Source organism: Heptranchias perlo, chromosome 19 (assembly GCF_035084215.1).
Source record: "Heptranchias perlo isolate sHepPer1 chromosome 19, sHepPer1.hap1, whole genome shotgun sequence".
Lineage (NCBI taxonomy): Eukaryota > Metazoa > Chordata > Chondrichthyes > Hexanchiformes > Hexanchidae > Heptranchias > Heptranchias perlo.
The window spans coordinates 14,058,441-14,077,564 of NC_090343.1; the positions used below are offsets into that span (position 1 = coordinate 14,058,441).

The following is a 19,124-nucleotide window of genomic DNA, read 5'->3' on the forward strand; positions in this document are numbered from 1 at the left end:
ACTGCCCACCACCACCACCACCAACCCCCCTGCCCCCGGCAGGCAGGAGCCTACTTTTACATTGAAAAGTCGCGGGACCGATGGCTTTTTAACTTCTGCATTCGGGAGGCCTGCACAGGCCAAACTTCAAGAGCCGAACCATGGTGGGAGTTGCGAAGTGGCCAGAAGAGACTTTGCTATGGAAACCTTATGGGCCAGGAGGATCTACTCCCGGGCCTTGCAAGGAGACCTTGGACCTCCTCAGCCCCGGTGCTAATTTTATGTCCGGGACCCTTCCCTTGGTTCCACCGCATCCTCTGGCTCCTGACTTGATTTTTGCCCCGGCCCTGACGTCACTTCCATCAGTTTAGGGCGGGCCACTGTCCTGGATTATTTAAATGAGGCCCAGCAGTTAAAATGGCCTGGGCCTCACTGAGTTTCCAGTGGGGTTTCCCTCTTGCCCCTGCACACCCTAAATGTGCCCCCAGTTAAAATTGACCCTACTGAAACTGGAATTTAAAAAGGTTAAGTAAATTTTATGATTGTGATAACTGATATGTAGTAAATTGAATTTGCTGCAGGGCTTCCTTTCATAATGAATCAAAGTAAAAAAGGCCAAAATCTTGATTTTAATTTGTTCAGAAATGTCATCTTAAAATGTTTGCTTATAACAAAGTTGTGATTTTGTTTTTCTTTCTTCATTTTTTCTACAGGTGGTTTCGACAGGACATCAATCAGCACACACGAACACCAGACTGGATTTATACAGGAAAGTACTGGGAAAGAAATTACGAAGATTGCCCTGATATTTACTGAGGATTTTTATTCTCAAAGTATCGTTGAATGTCGATCAAATGACTTTAACATTTCTACTACTTCTAAATCTTTACCCTGGTTTTGTCTGTCTGCTTTTATTTTGTTTAACTTACACTGATGTCAGTCCCAGAATCTCTTAACTATAATGTTTATGTGCAATAACTGAAGAGGTTTTGGAAAATTTTCCCCCACCATTCATATATAAATAATACAATGCTTGAACTGTTTTGCCAGCATTTCTATCCTGACATAATAGAATTGGGTGCTACTTCTGAGATCCCAGGATTACAGTAGAAATGTTTAGTGAAGTCTTCCCCCACTCCCCCAGATGGCTAATTGAATTTATCCAGTGAGTAACTGAGTCATACAGACCAAGAAGGGTCCAGATTCGATCCCTGGTTTGTGCTGCGTTAGCTGATCTATGCTGGGGTACGGGCTCTACGAAGGGCTGTTTCACCCCTTGGTTAGGTAGCGATAAACTGGTGAGGGGTCCACCCTCCTGATGCTATCCAGTGGCCCCTGCTTGAAGAGTGCATGTGTACACGATGGGTGAGGACAAAATTGGGTGCAATTGTAAGCCCCCTATGGTGAAATAGCTTGCAGGCAGTCACTACAAAGGCTCACAGATGAATAATGGCTACTTGAGCAAAGTACCAGAGAGCAGCTGGTGCCCATGGAACTACACAGAAAGATATCTTCAGGAGAGAAACTTGGCAAGAAAAAGGAAAAAAAGCTTTTTTTAAAAAAAAATGCTTTACCGGTGCTTATGACTTGAAAACTAGGTACTTGCATTTTAAATGTTTATCAGCATAAATCTATATATACATAGGTCTGAATAAACATTGCAATTCCACTAGAATGATATAAACCTTAACTTTGTATTGATTTTTCCTTTTATTTGATTCCCAAGAAATACAATTTCACATCAGTGCAGAAGAGTTAATCTGTTCATGAAATGGTTGCAGTTTAATGAGGGTTTTAATAAATGTTTTGGGAGTGCAGAAAAGAATCAGTTTTTTTTAAAAAAACAACAGACATCATAAATGGATTCCCAGTAACCAGAACATTGTACTGAGTGCTATGTTAGAAGCTTTTCAATGAACCTATAAGTTGGTGAAGGTGATTGAAATACATGCAGCTGTTAAGCAGCCTACAGCCTAAACAGTTTAGTAGTGTTGCACACATTGATGTCAAAAATCACACACACAAAAAGCCCTTTTGTTGATTTCATTTTTGCTGCGATATTGAATAAATTTTCATACTTCAGTTTTGGTGTGACTTCTTTTGAAATTTAGACTTATTTTAATCTCCCTTACCTGATGTATTGCTGTCTCAGGATGAATCCAGATTATTTTTTGCTGCCTCGGACAACAGAACTTCATGTAATGGACTTCTATTATTGGTAATAGATACCTTTGGCAATCCTGTCAGCACATCAGTGGAAAAGGTATTTTACAAGTCTTAAGTTTAGACTTGACAGAGTACAAATGTCAGTAGCCCACTATCTTTATTCATTTTTCCCTTTTTTCCCCTGACACTGTCACCCCTCTCTGAGAGTGGCCATTTATTTTTACCAATAGCTCTTTTGCAGTAATGCACTCTATTGCATGATTTGAATGTCCCCAGATATGTACTGTTTTGAAAATGTAACAAAACCAGGAGCTGCTTACATCATTGTTTACGTGAAGATTTGCATTGTGTGTGTGTAGATGTTCCGAAGCCATAATGTTATTTCAACTTGAATTCACAGATACAATTGATTTTGTGGAATCAAATTGTATAAAGGCAAATATACTTTCACTGGGCTTGAAATTATGGGAACTTTTGCTAATAAATTAGTGAATTGTACTTACTATTGATTGTTGTGAATCAATAAGCAGGCTAGAAAATAAAGAACAGCAGTAGGAGCCCCACAGATGAAAAGAAACTGTTTTCTGTTGTCCTGTAAGTAACACTCTCTCAAGTGCCATTTTCATGAGTACAGAGATCACTTTTCAACTCCCCCCTTGTTCAGCCCCTCCAAAAAGGACAGGTAAGATCATTTTTTTTTTAAAAACTGAAGCATCACATCCAAATTCCTCACCCTCTGTGTGCACTTTGCACTTGTAGGAAATGATGGAGAAGGTGAATGATTCTCGCATTCGATCAGACATTTTATAAAATATTTTTTAAAACAGGAAATGCTAAAGTTTCAGTTTCACCAAATTGTATCCAGGAGTACAAAAGTACTTGCAGGGAAATAAGATGTTAAAATACCACTTTGTACAAACAAGTCTTTGGACACAACTGTCTGGGGAGAAATATATACATAAACATGCACAGATAGACATACTCACCAACCTAAGATTTTATAGGCCTAACCTAATCAGTTCTTGGTACTACTTTTAGTCTCCAAATTGCAACAGTAATTTCTAGCCCATTAAAATTTGATGTTGGGCTGGATTGTTCTGTAGATGGGATTATGATGTAAGTTGCACCAACTGCTGATATATTTTCAGCAGTCTTCTGCATTCATTTGTGTCTGTGCTAGATAACTGAACTAAATTACATTCTACATGTGTATAACCTGAGCCAGATTGCATTAGCATTGTAAATTTTACTTTCAGCAGCACCATTATCAAAACTATGCAAATGTCAGATGCATACTGCTCCCAAAACAAATCACAGCAGTACATATTAACACATCAAATATTTTATATCCCAAGGAGTTGCTTAACCTGTACTATTTTTCTCTTCTAAGTTTGTAACGCATGGAACAGGGACCTTTATGCAGATCACGTAGAATTTGGAAATTTGTGAATGAAGTGTGTCATTATGTGACAGTAAACAAATGAGAATACAGAGATTGCTGTCTGTTAAGTGGGGTTTTGGAAAGAAAACAGTGATATATTGTATTTAAAGAGACCATATTTATTTTTGCTATCATATGGGCTGAAGTTTAAAACTACCAAATGTATAATAGATTATGTTTTATGTTCCCTCAAATAGTTTTAATAATTTTGGCTAAACTTTTAAAAAATATTGCAGAAAGTGGTCTTCTGTACCTGTGGTACAGATCTAAAAGTTAGAATATAACTTGATAAATAAGACATGTTATGGTACTAAAGGTTTAAAATAGTAAAGTGGTAGAGAAGATTTGATTTTTGGTAGTTATTAACTACAGCCTAAGTATAAATGGTTATTAAAAGGGATATTGCCTCTTTTCAAATTAAATTAGTAAACCTTGTCCAGTTGTTATATTTTATCCACTTTGGTATTTGTGATTTTACACCTAAACTGTCGCAACCTGAATTATGTTCATGAGAATTATTACTTTGCATGGAGTAATGTTGTTTAAAAAACACTATCTCAAGTTAAATGATCAGCCCCATTTTCCACGCTCCATAAAATTGGTATATTTCCAAATTATAAATAAATGTAAAATGTTGCAGTCTTTATATGGTAATATTTAAAATGAAATAATGTCATTTTAACACATGACTAGTGTTTATTTGAACTGTTTGTGACAAATTGAAGTTCCTTTTTGCTATCTAGTTTACAACCAAATAATCTCATACACTATGATTTGTATTCAATATTGAGCTATGAAAAGTCAACTCATTTTGCCTTCCTGGATAGCTGCTTCTCGGTTGAATTGTTAAAACAGTTTTTTTTGCCTTTTTATTAAATGTTGCATGAAGAGTTCAGTTCATAAAACACAAACACTTATGTAAAATTGACTTATTTTTATAATATTTAAATGTCAAGGCCCATTAATAAAGCTTCAAATCAGTTGTAATTTTTTTTCAGAAGTCTGCATAATTCTAAATTAATGTATGTTAACAAGTCAAAATGTATAAATATTTACTTTAAAAATAAAACTTTTTTTGAAGTGTGTGTCAGTTTTTATGTATCAACTAATGGATCTCCTATGTTGATGCCTACGGCAAGACAGATAAAGAAAAAGACTTGCATTTACGTAGTGCCTTTCACAACCTCAGGACATCCTAAAGCGCTTTAAAGTCAATTAAGTACTTTTGAAGTGTAGTCACTGTATTGAATTTAAATATAAATTTAACTAAATAATACTAGTCAATCTTCCATAGCATTACACACATGGAGTCCAGACTAAGTGAAGTCTTCAGGTGAAGTGGGATGAGAGGGTGGGAGATAATTGGACCAGGGCATGCAGGTGTAATTCAGTACTTATTTTAAAGTCATGCATTCTGAACTTATTTTTATATACTTTTAATTATTATGTATAGTTAAATAGCAAAACTTAGGGCAATTTGGGAAACAAAGAAGTAGAGTTAGTTGGAACAGAGGAGTTTCTTAGCAGTACAGGCTGAGGAATTGGGAGACACAAAGCTGAGGTGTTATAGTACCACCACAAGCAGGAGGGTATGGTTACAGTGTCAAAAGTTCACGGCAATTTCCATTATGAATGTGGACATAGGAATTTACATTAGGGGTAAATTGACAAAATGTGAACAGGGAGTGAGGTTTTGTAGACCAGAAGTGTGCAGATGCAAGATTTGGTTTTGCTTGCAGAAAGTCAAGGTAAAGAGGGCACTGTTGCTGCTGTAGATATAAAAAAGGGGAATAGCAGCTTCTGTTGACTAAGAAGCTTCATCTAATGGTAGAAGGGTGCAGGTGTGACTGTATTACATAATGGTAATGCCCAAATAAGGTCTGTGTGACATAGCAAATTTTAATATAGATATAATTAAGGTGTTATGGTGTGACATTTGTGACACGGGATGTTGGATGGAGTAAGATTGTGATATTTGATGACAAGCTGGCTTGTTCTTGAGGCCAATGTGCAAATGCCATTGTAAGTATGAAGAGAAACTGGGGATTGAATGCTCTGTTATGATTCAGTAGAACATTTGGCATTGCATTTAGCCAAAGAAATATTGGAAAACGATTGATGTCTATTATTGGTAGGTAGTGTGAGTTTAGTAGCGATGAAGTCACAGCTGTAGCTACTATGTCAAAGGGATGTTATAAAAAGGCTCTTCCAATGAAGTGAATATGTACGTAAATTGATAACGTTTTCATGTAGAAGTTGGGATAAATATAGGCAACAAATTTAAATTTTGTTACTAGTGTTATAGAGAAGTTTTTTTTAAAAGGAGTAAGAAGTTGATGCACTTAATTGTGTGAAGGAGTAAGTGAAAATGTAATGGAAATATTTAGATCTACTAGGAATATTTAGACTTAATGTTTTAGTGCTGTTACAATGGAGATGAAAGGGTGTAATAAAAATTTGCGTTGGCACAAGACTAAAGAATTGCTATGTGTTGGATGTGCTGAAGAACTGATTGAAATATTTGAAGGGGAAATATAGTAGGACAGAAGATTTTTTTTTTTGTCGAGGGTAATTGGGGGAGGAGTGGGACATAAAGCAGGCCAGGGTTGTGGGTTTGTTGCTGCACTTTTCGGAGCTGGGGCCAGAATTTTTCTTCGTGCAAGGGGAAGCTCTGACAACTAAATAAAAGTGCGGCTAGGCCTGAGTGAGGAAGGGATGATGGGGCTGGGACTAGAAGCAAGTGGTCATGTTGAGGATGAAGGCATCTCTGGGATGATTGCAAGTTAAAGGCAAAAGAAAGAGGATGAGGCCTAGAATAAAAACTTAGTTTTACATTATTAAATCCAGCACTGGGAGTGGTTGTATGGCCAGTTTATTAAATACTAGAGGAAGAGCAGTCTTTTCAGGGAGTGGCAATAAATGGACCTTTGGCTGTGAAGAGTTGGGAGACATGAAGCTGAGGTGCTACAGTGCCACCACTAGCGGGTGGTTACAGTGTCAAAAATTCACGTAGGCAATTTCCATTATAAACATGGACATAGAAGAGAGAACAGGTGTTTTTCAGGGAGTGGGGAGAAACCACCATTGAAGAGGAGCTGGAACCAGGGCAGAGCCAGTTCAGTAGCATAGGAGAAAGTAGGGCTTATTGAGAATGGGGAGAAGCAGGCATTTTACTGAGAGGCAAATCCATGATTTTCAGCCTTTAGGGAGACTGCAACAGTACCCACCTAGTGGCTGGTAACCTTCAAATATCGCATGCCTACCAAGTGTTGACATAGGGTTTTCCTAATAAAAATGTTGACCTAAAAAGCATAACTCAAAAAATGTTAAACAGGATGTAAGGTGCTAACTAGAAACAAAATATAGATTGATGTATTGTGTAATGCTGGCATGCAATTAACCTGAAACAGATTAGTGGGAACCTGTGAAACAGGTTACCAAAGTAATTGCAGCACAGGACCCAGACATATTAAGACTACAATGAGAGAAATAAGTTAATACTTCCAATTATTTCTTCCTAAAAGCATAACTACTTTTGGGCATTTTTTAAGCAATTGCAGTGGTATCTAGTAGATATTTCATGGAATTACTCATCGGTAGTCTGGAATCTAAAATACAGTTTCTAATGCTTACCATGGTCCTGCTTCAACTTAAGTGTGACAACAGTTCACTCATCACAGTAATACAGGAAATGTAATCATGATTGACTTGAAGTAAAAATATTACACGTTACCAATGATGAAAGGGTCTCATGTTATATTTGTAATAACTTGCATTATGTTAGTAGATTTATCATGTTACTGTCTCGCAACAAAAGGGTTATTAATCCTTCAACAATAACTTCCACTTGATTCTGGCCCGAGTGGTTATAAAATAGCAAGCATTAATAGATTGACACAACAGTAATACAACTCTCTTCAGATTACATTAAATAACAAGCAATCAATATAACCTGCTTCCTCCGGATTCAAGATGATCAGACCTGACCTCCATGGACTGCCTGAGGTTAAGGACTTCCGCCCGTCCCCTCTCAAGAGCTCTAACTTTTGGGAGGGAGCATGCCCTATCTTTATACTATTCAACTACAATTATTCTACTGACCCTTTTGATCACACACCATATTTGGGATCTGACTACTTCCTGCCATAATGGCTAAGCTCAGCCACAAAGTGACTCGGATTCTCCCTCTGCACCAAATGCAAACATCTGACCCAGCCAGCAATCACAAAAAATCCTGATAGTTCAGGATTTTTGTTTAAGAGTTCAAAAAAAGAAGCATTAACTGGCAACAGGGTGACATTTCTTTTTCCCACCACCATTCTTGTCTCACAATTGTTGACAAATTATTCATCTGGTTGTCATGGTGTACTCTGGCTATTATTCCATAGGAAAGAGGTGAAAAATACAACTGCAATGATGCATTTCTCTCTTTAATATAAATTTGTCTAAAGGAGCTAGATTTCCCCAGAACCCAAGGCCTAGCTGAAATTTCTAGTATTGAGACTGAAGCAAAACTCAAACCTAGGACCTAGAGGGGCAGACTTATGGGGCCAAAGTGTCTTGCAAGTATTTCTAACATTCAGTGACTTTTATGTTTCTGTGGAGTAGGCAATTGACAAATATTTGTTTTTGGGAGAGGCCAGATAGATGACATAGCTTTTCCAATCCTATACTTTGGTATATTCTTAATTTTATGGGTACTAACTTCTTCAGAAAATTGTAATTTTTTGTGTGCTGCTTTTAGAATTCAACAAATGTTAGCATGAAGGAGGCCATTTAGTCCATTGTACCTGTGTTGGCACTAGTTCCAAATCGGAGCTATCCACTCTAAACCCATTTTGTGCTCTTTTCCTGTACCCTTTAATATTTTCTCCTTCAAATATTTATCTAACTTCTCAAAGATTGCAATGGACTCTTTCAATAGTTACTTGTAATGAATTCCATATTCTATTTTGCATGAAAAAATTTTAACTTTCCCCGATGCTTCTAATACTAATGCTAAATTAGTCTCCCTTATTGCTGATATGCCAACAGTGAACGTCATTACCAAACTAATTCATAATTTTGAACACTTTTATTAGATATCTTTACCTTTCTGCTCATGACTAATGGAGTGTTACATTATTTTTGGCTACACATACTGACCCGAATGAGGAAGAAAATGGCAGCTGAAAGCAGTTTGAAAAAATTGTTTTGAATGATTTGATTTGTTATGAGATGGTTGCTGGTTCCAGATTCATAGGAACAGGAGTAGACCATTCAGCCCCTCGAGCCTGTTCTGCCATTCAAGTAGATCATGGCTGATCTGTACCTCAACTCCATTTATCTGCCTTTGTTCTATATTCTTTGATACCCTTGCCTAATAAAAATCTATCAATTTCAATCTTGATCATTTAAAATGACTCAGTATCCATGGCCTTTTGGGGGAGCAAGTTCCAGATTTCCACTAATCTTTGTGTGGAAAAAGTGCCTCCTGATTTCACTCCTAAATGGCCTAGCTCTAATTTTAAGAATATGCCCTTTTGTTCTGAATTCCCTCACCAGAGGAAATGGTTTCTCTTTATCTACCCTATCACATCCCTTTATCATTTTAAACACCTTGCTTAGATCACCCCTCAACCTTCTAAACTCAAGGAAATACAAGCCAAGTTAATGCAACTTGTCCATGTAATTTAACACTTTAAGCCTTGGTGTCATTCTGGTGAATCTGCACTGTACCCCTTCCAAGGCCAATACATCTTTCCTGAGGTTCGGTGCCCAAAACTGAACGCAACACTCCAGATGGGGTCTGACCACGGCTCTGTACAACTGAGGCATCTTTTCCTCACTTCTGAATTCCAACCCCCATGAGATAAAGGCTGACATTCCATTAGCTTTTCTGATTACTTTTTATACCTGTGCACTAGCTTTTAGTGATTTGTGTACATGGACACCCTTTGCTCCTCCACAGCTCCTAGTCTCTCACCACTGAACAAATATTCTGATTCGGAGTGGATGACTTTACACTTCCCCACATTGAACTCCATCTGCCATAGTTTTTCCCACTCATTTAGTCTGTCTATGTCCCATTGCAACTGCCTGCTCCCACCCACACAACTTTCTAACTTAGTATCATCTGCTTACTTGGATATACAACTCTCTATTCCTTCATCCAGGTCATTACTATATATGGTGAAAAGCTAAGGCCCCAGTATAGATCCGTGGAGAACAACACTTGTCACATAAGAACATAAGAAATAGGAGCAGGAGTAGGCCAATCGGCCCCTCAAGCTTGCTCCGCCATTCAATAAGTTCATAGCTGATCTGATCCTAACCTCAAATCTAAATTCATGTCCAATTTCCTGCCCGCTCCCCGTAACCCCTAATTCCCTTTACTTCTAGGAAACTGTCTATTTCTGTTTTAAATTTATTTAATGATGTAGCTTCCACAGCTTCCTGGGGCAGCAAATTCCACAGACCTACTACCCTCTGAGTGAAGAAGTTTCTCCTCATCTCAGTTTTGAAAGAGCAGCCCCTTATTCTAAGATTATGCCCCCTAGTTCTAGTTTCACCCATCCTTGGGAACATCCTTACCGCATCCACCCGATCAAGCCCCTTCACAATCTTATATGTTTCAATAAGATCGCCTCTCATTCTTCTGAACTCCAATGAGTAGAGTCCCAATCTACTCAACCTCTCCTCATATGTCCGCCCCCTCATCCCTGGGATTAACCGAGTAAACCTTCTTTGTACTGCCTCAAGAGCAAGTATGTCTTTTCTTAAGTATGGACACCAAAACTGTATGCAGTATTCCAGGTGCGGTCTCACCAATATCTTATATAACTGCAGCAATACCTCCCTGTTTTTATATTCTATCCCCCTAGCAATAAAAGCCAACATTCCATTGGCCTTCTTGATCACCTGCTGCACCTGCATACTAACTTTTTGATTTTCTTGCACTAGGACCCCCAAATCCCTTTGTACTGCAGTACTTTCCAGTTTCTTGCCATTAAGATAATAACTTGCTCTCTGATTTCTCCTGCCAAAGTGCATAACCTCACATTTTCCAATATTGTATTGCATCTGCCAAATCTCCGCCCACTCACCCAGCCTGTCTATATCCCCTTGTAGGTTTTTTATGTCCTCCTCACTCTCTACTTTCCCTCCCATCTTTGTATCATCTGCAAACTTTGATATGTTACACTCGGTCCCCTCCTCCAAATCGTTAATATAGATTGTAAAGAGTTGGGGACCCAGCACCGACCCCTGCGGAACACCACTGGCTACTGGTTGCCAGTCCGAGAATGAACCATTTATCCCAACTCTCTGCTTCCTGTTAGATAACCAATCCTCCACCCATGCCAGAATATTACCTCCAATCCAGTGATTCTTTATCTTGAGCAATAATCTTTTATGTGGCACCTTGTCGAATGCCTTCTGGAAGTCTAAATACACTACGTCCACTGGTTCCCCTTTATCCACCCTGTACGTTATGTCCTCAAAGAACTCAAGCAAATTTGTCAGACATGGCTTCCCCTTCGTAAATCCATGCTGACTTTGTCCTATTAAATTATGTTTATCCAAATGTTCCGCTACTATCTCCTTAATAATAGACTCCAAAGTTTTACCCACCACAGATGTTAGGCTAACTGGTCTATAATTTCCAGCCTTCTGCCTACTACCCTTTTTAAATAAGGGTGTTACATTAGCAGTTTTCCAATCTGCCAGGACCTTTGCCGAGTCCAGAGAATTTTGGAAAATTATTACCAAAGCATCCACAATCCCTACTGCCACTTCCCTCAAGACCCTAGGATGTAAGCCATCAGGTCCAGGGGATTTATCCGCCTTGAGTCCCATTAATTTACTGAGTACCAATTCCTTAGTGATTTTAATCATATTTAGCTCCTCCCCCCCTAGAGCCCCCTGTTTGTCCAGTGTTGGGATATTCTTAGTGTCCTCTATTTGTTCGGCATTTTTGCCATCTCCATGTTTCCCACCATTAATTTCCCGGTCTCATCCTCTAAGGGACCTACGTTTGCCTTAGTCACCCTTTTTCTTTTTATATAACTATAGAAACTCTTGCTATCTGTTTTTATATTTTTTGCTAATTTATTTTCATAATCTATCTTCCCTTTCTTAATTAATCCTTTAGTTACTTTTTGCTGTCTTTTGAAGACTTCCCAATCTTCTATCCTCCCACTAAGTTTGGCTACCTTATATGTCCTTGTTTTTAGTCGGATACTATCCTTAATTTCTTTACTTAGCCACAGATGACTGTCATTTCTTTTACACCCTTTTTTCCTCAGTGGAATATATATTTTTTGAAAGTTGTAAAATAACTCCTTAAATGAACACCACTGCTCATGTACTGTCTTACCCTTTAATCTATTTTCCCAGTCCACTCTAATCAATTCTGCTCTCATACCATCATAGTCTCCTTTATTCAAGCTCAGTACACTTGTTTGAGAACCAACCCTCTCACCCTCTAATTGGATATGGAATGTAACCATGTTATGGTCACTCATTCCAAGGGGATCCTTAACTAGGACATTATTAATTAATCCTGGCCCATTACACAGGACCAGGTCCAAGGTTGCTTGCCCCCTTGTAGGATCAGTTACATACTGCTCAAGAAATCCATCCCTAATACACTCAATAAACTCTTCCTCAAGGCTGCCCTGCCCAATTTGATTTGTCCAGTTAATATGATAGTTAAAATCCCCCATAATTATAGCTGTTCCCTTATTACATGCCCCGACTATTTCCTGATTAATACTTCTTCCAGCAGAGCAACTATTAGGAGGCCTATATATTACGCCCACTAGTGTTTTTTTCCCCTTATTATTCCTTATCTCTACCCAAACTGTTTCATTATCCTGATCCTTTGTCCCAATATCATTTCTCTGTATTACAGTGATTCCTTCCTTTATTAACATAGCCACCCCACCTCCCCTTCCTTCCTGCCTGTCCTTCCTGATTGTTAAATACCCTGGCATATTTAATTCCCAGTCGTTGTCACCCTGCAGCCATATTTCTGTAATGGCCACAAGATCATACCCATATGTAGTTATTTGTGCCGTTAACTCGTCCATTTTGTTACGAATGCTACATGCATTCAGATAAAGAACTTTCAAATATGTTTTGTGACACTTAGTTCCTGCTTTTTCCTTTTTTAACACTTTACCTTTTACTCCATACCTTCTGTCTCTTCCTGACACGCTTTCCTCTGTCTCCCTGCTCAGGTTCCCAACCCCCTGCTACAGCTTTGATGCTGGGTTAATCGTCACATCCCACCAATCAGAGAATGATCCCCTTATCCCTACTCTCTGTCTCATACCTCCCAACCAATTACCCACCCATGTAACAAGGTTACCTCCATTTCTGTGCCTTCTCATTTTTGTGAATAATCTCTTGTGCAAAACCTTAATAGATGCTTTCTGGAAGTCCATTTAGACAATAGCCATAGTTTTCGTGTGTGTGGGAGCGGGGGGAGAAGCGATGAGTGATTTTATTTGGATGGTTTTGTGGTGCATGCTCATTGCCAATCTGTAGCTTTTTCCATCTGTCTAGTGAATCAAATTGATTTTTGATTAGATTGCATTTAATCAATGGGATATTTCAGCCAATTGGTACAATTAACTTAACAGACTGGTTATGTTAGCCAATCATGATTTTTTGCCCTTTGGACACTTTTGAGATGTCGGCCCCAATATTACCAGGGAGGCGAGATGGCAGTGGTGGGGGGGGGGGGGCGACTGGGCACGTGGGTAACCTGCCCAGTAAAATCCGTTCGTTCCCCACGCGATCGCGGGTAAATTGAAGCTACTTACTGTGGCTTCTGGGTTTCCCGTCGTCAACCTGTGCAGCCGGCGGACTGCACACCCGCATCACAGGCTGTCAGCTGGAGGAGCCCTATTTAAAGGGGCAGTCCTCCAATGCTGCTCCTGCAGCAAAGAACCAAAGTTATAGAATGGGGCAGACCAGGGGAAAGGCTGCTCCCAGATTTACCGATGCCTCACTCCAGGTTCTACTGGATGGGGTGAGGAGGTGGAGGGATATTTTCTACCCAGCAGACGGAAGGAAGTGGCCTGCCTCTGCCACAAAGAAGGCCTGGCTCGAGGTGGCAGAGGAGGTCACCAGCAGCAGCAATGTCTCCCGCTCATGGATCCAGTGCAGGAAGCTCTTCAATGACCTAACTAGGTCAGCCAAAGTGAGTACACTTACTCATTCTCCTACACTCCGTCTTCCACATCACTGCCCCCATCCCACAACTCCTCCTGCACTGCCAACACTACTCTATCACATCACTCCTCACACCCACTCAAAGCTCATCCTCAAATTACCTGCACTTACTCACCTCCCCAATACTCATCCCACCACTACCACTCAACCCAATCCTCATACAATGTTATGGCTCTGTCTCATACTCACCCTCTGATGCATCTCTTTCATGGTCAACCTCACCCAAACCAATGCATTCAGCGGCTGGCCGCGTCACCATCCCTCACTCACGCCTCTCTACTTTCTCCCCTTATAGGAGAAGAGAGCCCAGAATGCACGGGAGAGGGCGAAGACCGGAGGGGGGCCGCAACATCTGGTTGTCCTCATGGACGCAGAGCAGGAAGCTCTTGAACTAAGCCGCACCCTCAAGTGCCTGTCCGTCGGGGACGCCGAGACTGCCACCCAACAAACGGCTGGTGACAGAACTTTTAACTTTCAGCACTCACAATAGCAAATGATGTTAACATGCCTTGCCATCTTCAGCGCTTCAACATCTGTCATCATGCTTAATATTGCCTTCTGTTCTCTTACAGGGCCTTCAGCGACCGCCGTGACGGCAGAGGGCAATTCCTCAGAGGACCTACCGGCCTCTGAGGGGGCACCATCACATCTGAGCGAGCCATCCACCAGTGCAGATACACACACCTCGGTGGGTCCCCGTCCTCACTTAGTTGGAGTCACATACGGTGAGTCACCACACATGTGAGCACGAGCAGACATTGGTGGCAGGGGCAGCTGTGGAGAGTCCACGTCGGTGGGAGCACTCTTCCTCCAGGCTCTGCTCAGCTGGACACTGATGCTGAACCCTGGGGCCATCCTTTAAAAGGAGAATGATCGAGGGGCAGCAGCACATTTGCGAGGTGCTGGAACAGGTGCCACGCGCACTCTCCACAATCGCGCAGAAGATGGAGGAGTCCAACTCCTGCACGAGTGGAATGGTGGCATAGGTACAGGAGGGAATCTCTGAGATACTGTCACAGGGACGTGAGGGCATCTCTGAGATAGTGTTGCGGTTAAGTGTGGGAACATCTGCGATGGGGGGAAGGCTAGCCTCCATGGAGCTTCAAGCACGGCTCACAAATGAGTCCATTGAGGCCCTGACAGCGGCCCTTCGGACTCAGGGTGTGCAACTTTCTGCCACCTTAAACAGGCAGGCAGATACTCTGGCACTGGCCTTACAAGGCTTCACACATGTCCTCCAATCTGTCATCCAACAGGGTGGTAGGAGTGATGTGGGCCTGGCCCAGGAGAGGGATGATGGCGAAAGGGGACACGGAAGTGGAGACGCCACTCAAAGCGCCCCGCATCTCACTCGTTGCCCCCTCTCAACCAGTACCTGCAATGTTGCCTCCTCTCCAGGTGGCCGAGTCTGCCCCTGCACAGGTGCAGGTGGAGCAGTCTTTGCAGGGGTCCTCACGGGCACCGAAACCCAGAGGGCGTTGGCCCAAAGCAGCTAATCGGTCAGGGCATGAACAAGAACGACCCGCCATTACCTCTGCTGCAGCCACAGGGAAAGCACCACGGAGGAGTATTCGTAAATATAAGGCAAAGGTTTTGTGAGCACAAAGGTGATGCACAAGGGTGTTTGACGGTTTGTCATGTTTTTTATTTATATTTGATTTTTGTTAATGGCACATTAAATATTATTATTGTCACCACTACTGCCACGTCTTGGCCATTCTTCACTGGCTTGTGTAATAAGCCCCTTTCATGAGGTTCACCATGAACACCCACACTTGATCCACCCATTGGGTCACCTAACAGTGGGTGTATGTGTAGTTGCACGACTATTTTGTGCAGGTGCCTGTGGATCAGCACTGTGTTGTGGAGCTCCATGTGGCGGAGGTGGACGGCGTGCCTGGCGAGGCTGGTGATGTTGCTCGTCCTCGGATGAAGTGATGAATGCAGCTATGGCGCCCGCCCATCCTGACGGTGTGAGTTTGAGGGGGTTCGCAAAGTAGGTAAATGTGTTTGCACAGCAGAGTCTAGGGTATAAATTAAGAATTTTGAGTGGAAAGACAAAGGTGTTGCAGCCAAAACTTTATCTGAAGTGACACACTGCCCTGCTGCAATGAATGAGGTTTTCCCCCACCTGTCAAATAATCCTTTGCATCTCCCACTGGCTCCTGGCTGAAACACATCTGCTCCAACAGGGAATGTTTCCCTCAGCACGGGAAACACGCTGAGGATCCTTCAAAATTGCATCCCTGCCAAAATCTCCACTCAATGAGGTCTGTCAAGTACCTCAACTACCTAAATAACTATGTAAAGTAGCATCCCGCTGGCTTTAATTGCCGGTAGGAGACCCACATGCGGGAGCTGCGCGCGCACCCGAACGCATCACCGGGGAACCCGGATGTCAGCGGGTCGGAGCCGGGCTCCGAACCCTCACCGGGATTCCGCCATTTTAGGAGCCCCCCACCCCCAATGCAGCTGCACAACCATCCAAAAATCGGCCCCGTCATTACAGTTTTTGCTATAAACGCAGTAGTGGATTACACTGTGTAAAAGGACACAAATCACTAGAAGTAGCAACACAAGTGGACAAGGCCATAAAGAACGTAAACAAGTGCTGGAGTTAATTTGTTGAGGAATGGAATCTGTTTTAAAAAGGTAGGTAATGTTAAAATTTATTTAGAACCTTGGTTATGCCACACTTGAAGTACTGATATGCAGTTCTGGTCTCCGTATTATAAAAAGGACATTGGAGTAATGCAGAACAAAATTACATGAGTGCTATCAGAATTGAGAGGTTGCAACTATCTGGAAATATTGAGCAAGCTGGAGCTCTTTACTCTGGAAAAGAGAGTAAGAGGAGACCTGATAGAAGACTTTAAAATGATGAAGGGTTTTGATAGGTTGAATGTGGAGAAACTTGTTCCGAACAAGGGGGCAAAATATAAAATGGTCACGAACAGAATCAAAGAATTTAGGAGAAATTCCTTTACAGAGTGGTGAGAATGTGGAACTCGCTGCCACATGGAGTGGTTGAGGTATATAGTATTGATACATTTAAGAGAAGGCTTGATGTGTACATGAGAAAGAAGGGAATAGTGGGATATGGGGGTGGGGGGAAAGAGGTCATTAGAGTAGGAGGAGGCTGGTGTGGAATATAAATACCGGCATACACCTGTGCGATCCTTTGTCCCCTTCACCGTCAGGTCGGATTACCTGAAGGTGCTGGGGATCTGGTTCGGGGGGGCTGGGGCGTGCACCAAAAACTGGGAGGAGCATATTGCCAAGGTGAAGCAGAAACTGGGACTGTGGGATCGACGATCCCTCTCGATCGTGGGCAAGAACCTGGTCATCAGGTGCGAGGTGCTCTCGGTGTTGCTGTACGTGGCGCAGGTCTGGCCCATAACTCGATCCTGCGCCGCGACAGTCACCCAAGCCATCTTCCACTTTATCTGGAGATCCAAAATGGACCGTGTCCACAGGGACACGATGTACAAATCTCCAGAGAGAGGGGGGAAAGGCGTGCCCAACGTGGCCCTCATCCTGATGGCCACCTTTGTGTACGGCTGCATCAAGCTGTGCGTAGACCCTCGGTATGCAAACACAAAGTGTCACTACGTACTGAGGTTCTACCTGTCCCCATTGTTGAGAAGGATGGGCCTGGCCATGCTGCCATGGAACGCTCCTTCCAGTTGGACCGTTCTGCCCCACCTGTCCTTCGTGGAAAAGTTTGTGCAGAAAAACACCTTTGACCACAAGGCGATCAGCAAGTGGTCCGCACGTAACGTCCTCGAGACCCTGCGGGAAAAGGAGATGGTGGATCCTGTCGGTTGGTTCCCCGAGCAGACTGTCAATGTCATTTGGCAGAACGCCTCATCGCCAGAGCTTTCAAACAAGCACCAAGATAAGGAAGGGCCCTTCCCGTCAGATCCTTCATGCACTCCCAGACTCTCAGTGTCACCGCGCGCTGTCCCCGAGGAGGCTGCGGTGGAGACAAGACCGTCACCCATCTCCTTCTGGAATGTGCCTTTGCAAAGAAGATCTGGAGAGAGATGCAGTGGTATCTGTCCAGGTTCGCCCCGAGCAGTTCCGTAACACAGGATTCTGTGCTCTATGGGCTGTTCCCGGGGACGCACACCGAGACGGACATCAACAGCTGCTGGAAGACCATCAACTCGGTGAAAGACGCTCTTTGGTCTGCCCAAAACTTGCTGGTCTTCCAGTGCAAGGAGCTGTCCTCGACTGAGTGTCGCAGACTGCCACATTCCAAGGTCCAGGACTACATGCTCAGGGACGCACTGAAGCTGGGTGCGGCCGCCGCAAAGGCTCTGTGGGGAAAGGCAACCGTTTAGAGCCTTCCCGCCATCGTATACAGAGGGGCTGCAATCAGGGAAAAACTCCCTCGGGCAGAATGTAAAACTCAAATTGCTGCAATGTACCTGTAATAAATCTGTAATCAACCATCTGTATTGAGAGTAATGCAATGAGGCACCCTAGAGTGTCATGAACTGTAATTATGTACAATGTGTTCATTGAACTGCACTTGATGTAACCTGCAAATTGTATAATCTGTATTGTGTATGTTTGGAATGTGATATGACAACTGTATTGTATGTATTGCTGCAAATTTTATGAATAAAGTATATTTTTGGAAAAAAAAAACACCTGCGGCTGGAAGACCATTATCTCGTCGAAGGAGGCCCTTTGGTCCGCCCGAAACATGCTGGTCTTCCAGCTGAAGGAGCTGTCCACGCACGAGTGTTGCCACCCGGCACACTCCAAGGTGCGAGAGTACGTGCTGCGGAATGCACTGGAGAGGTGCGACAAAAGCAAAGGCTTTATGGGGAAAGGCCACTGTTTGGACCCTCCTCCCACCATTGTATACCGAGGGGCTGGAATCAAAGAAAAACCCCCAGAGGCAGAATGTAAAATGATAAATGAACGTAACGAAATGTACTGTATCTGTAACAGGTAATGACTGTAATGCAGTGAGCCACCTTGGGATGCCATGAACTGTTATTTACAACGTATGGTGCGTAACTATTGATTGTATGGGGACTGTTGATTTGTACTGTATGCACCGTTGCAAATTGTATGACCTGCATTGTTTTATTTTAAGCGTGACTTGAATTGCATTGCATGTACCTTTACAAATTTTATGAATAAAGTTTATTTTGAAATATTAAAAAAAGACCAGCTGGGCTAAACCTGTCTATGTTTTACTGTTAATGAGTTGCTGTGAAGCTGAAGCACTGCCACCTGCCAAATTCGACCACACACGTTTTGAAAGTGCCAGGTGTGGATACACGCATTGGGTATTAAA

At 42.3% G+C, this 19,124-nt stretch overlaps 1 protein-coding gene across 3 annotated transcripts in view; it reads left to right on the forward strand.

Annotated features, from left to right (window-relative positions):
* The window catches only part of osbpl2b (oxysterol binding protein-like 2b), a 63,880-nt gene extending 59,209 nt beyond the window's left edge, over positions 1-4,671 (forward strand). For all 3 annotated transcript variants that reach the window (XM_068000361.1, XM_068000362.1, XM_068000363.1), the window contains exon 14: positions 693-4,671. In XM_068000361.1, the coding sequence (XP_067856462.1) occupies positions 693-795 (103 nt within the window). In that variant the 3' untranslated portion in view covers positions 796-4,671. The remainder of the gene's footprint in view (positions 1-692) is intronic.
* The last annotated feature ends 14,453 nt before the right edge of the window (positions 4,672-19,124 follow it).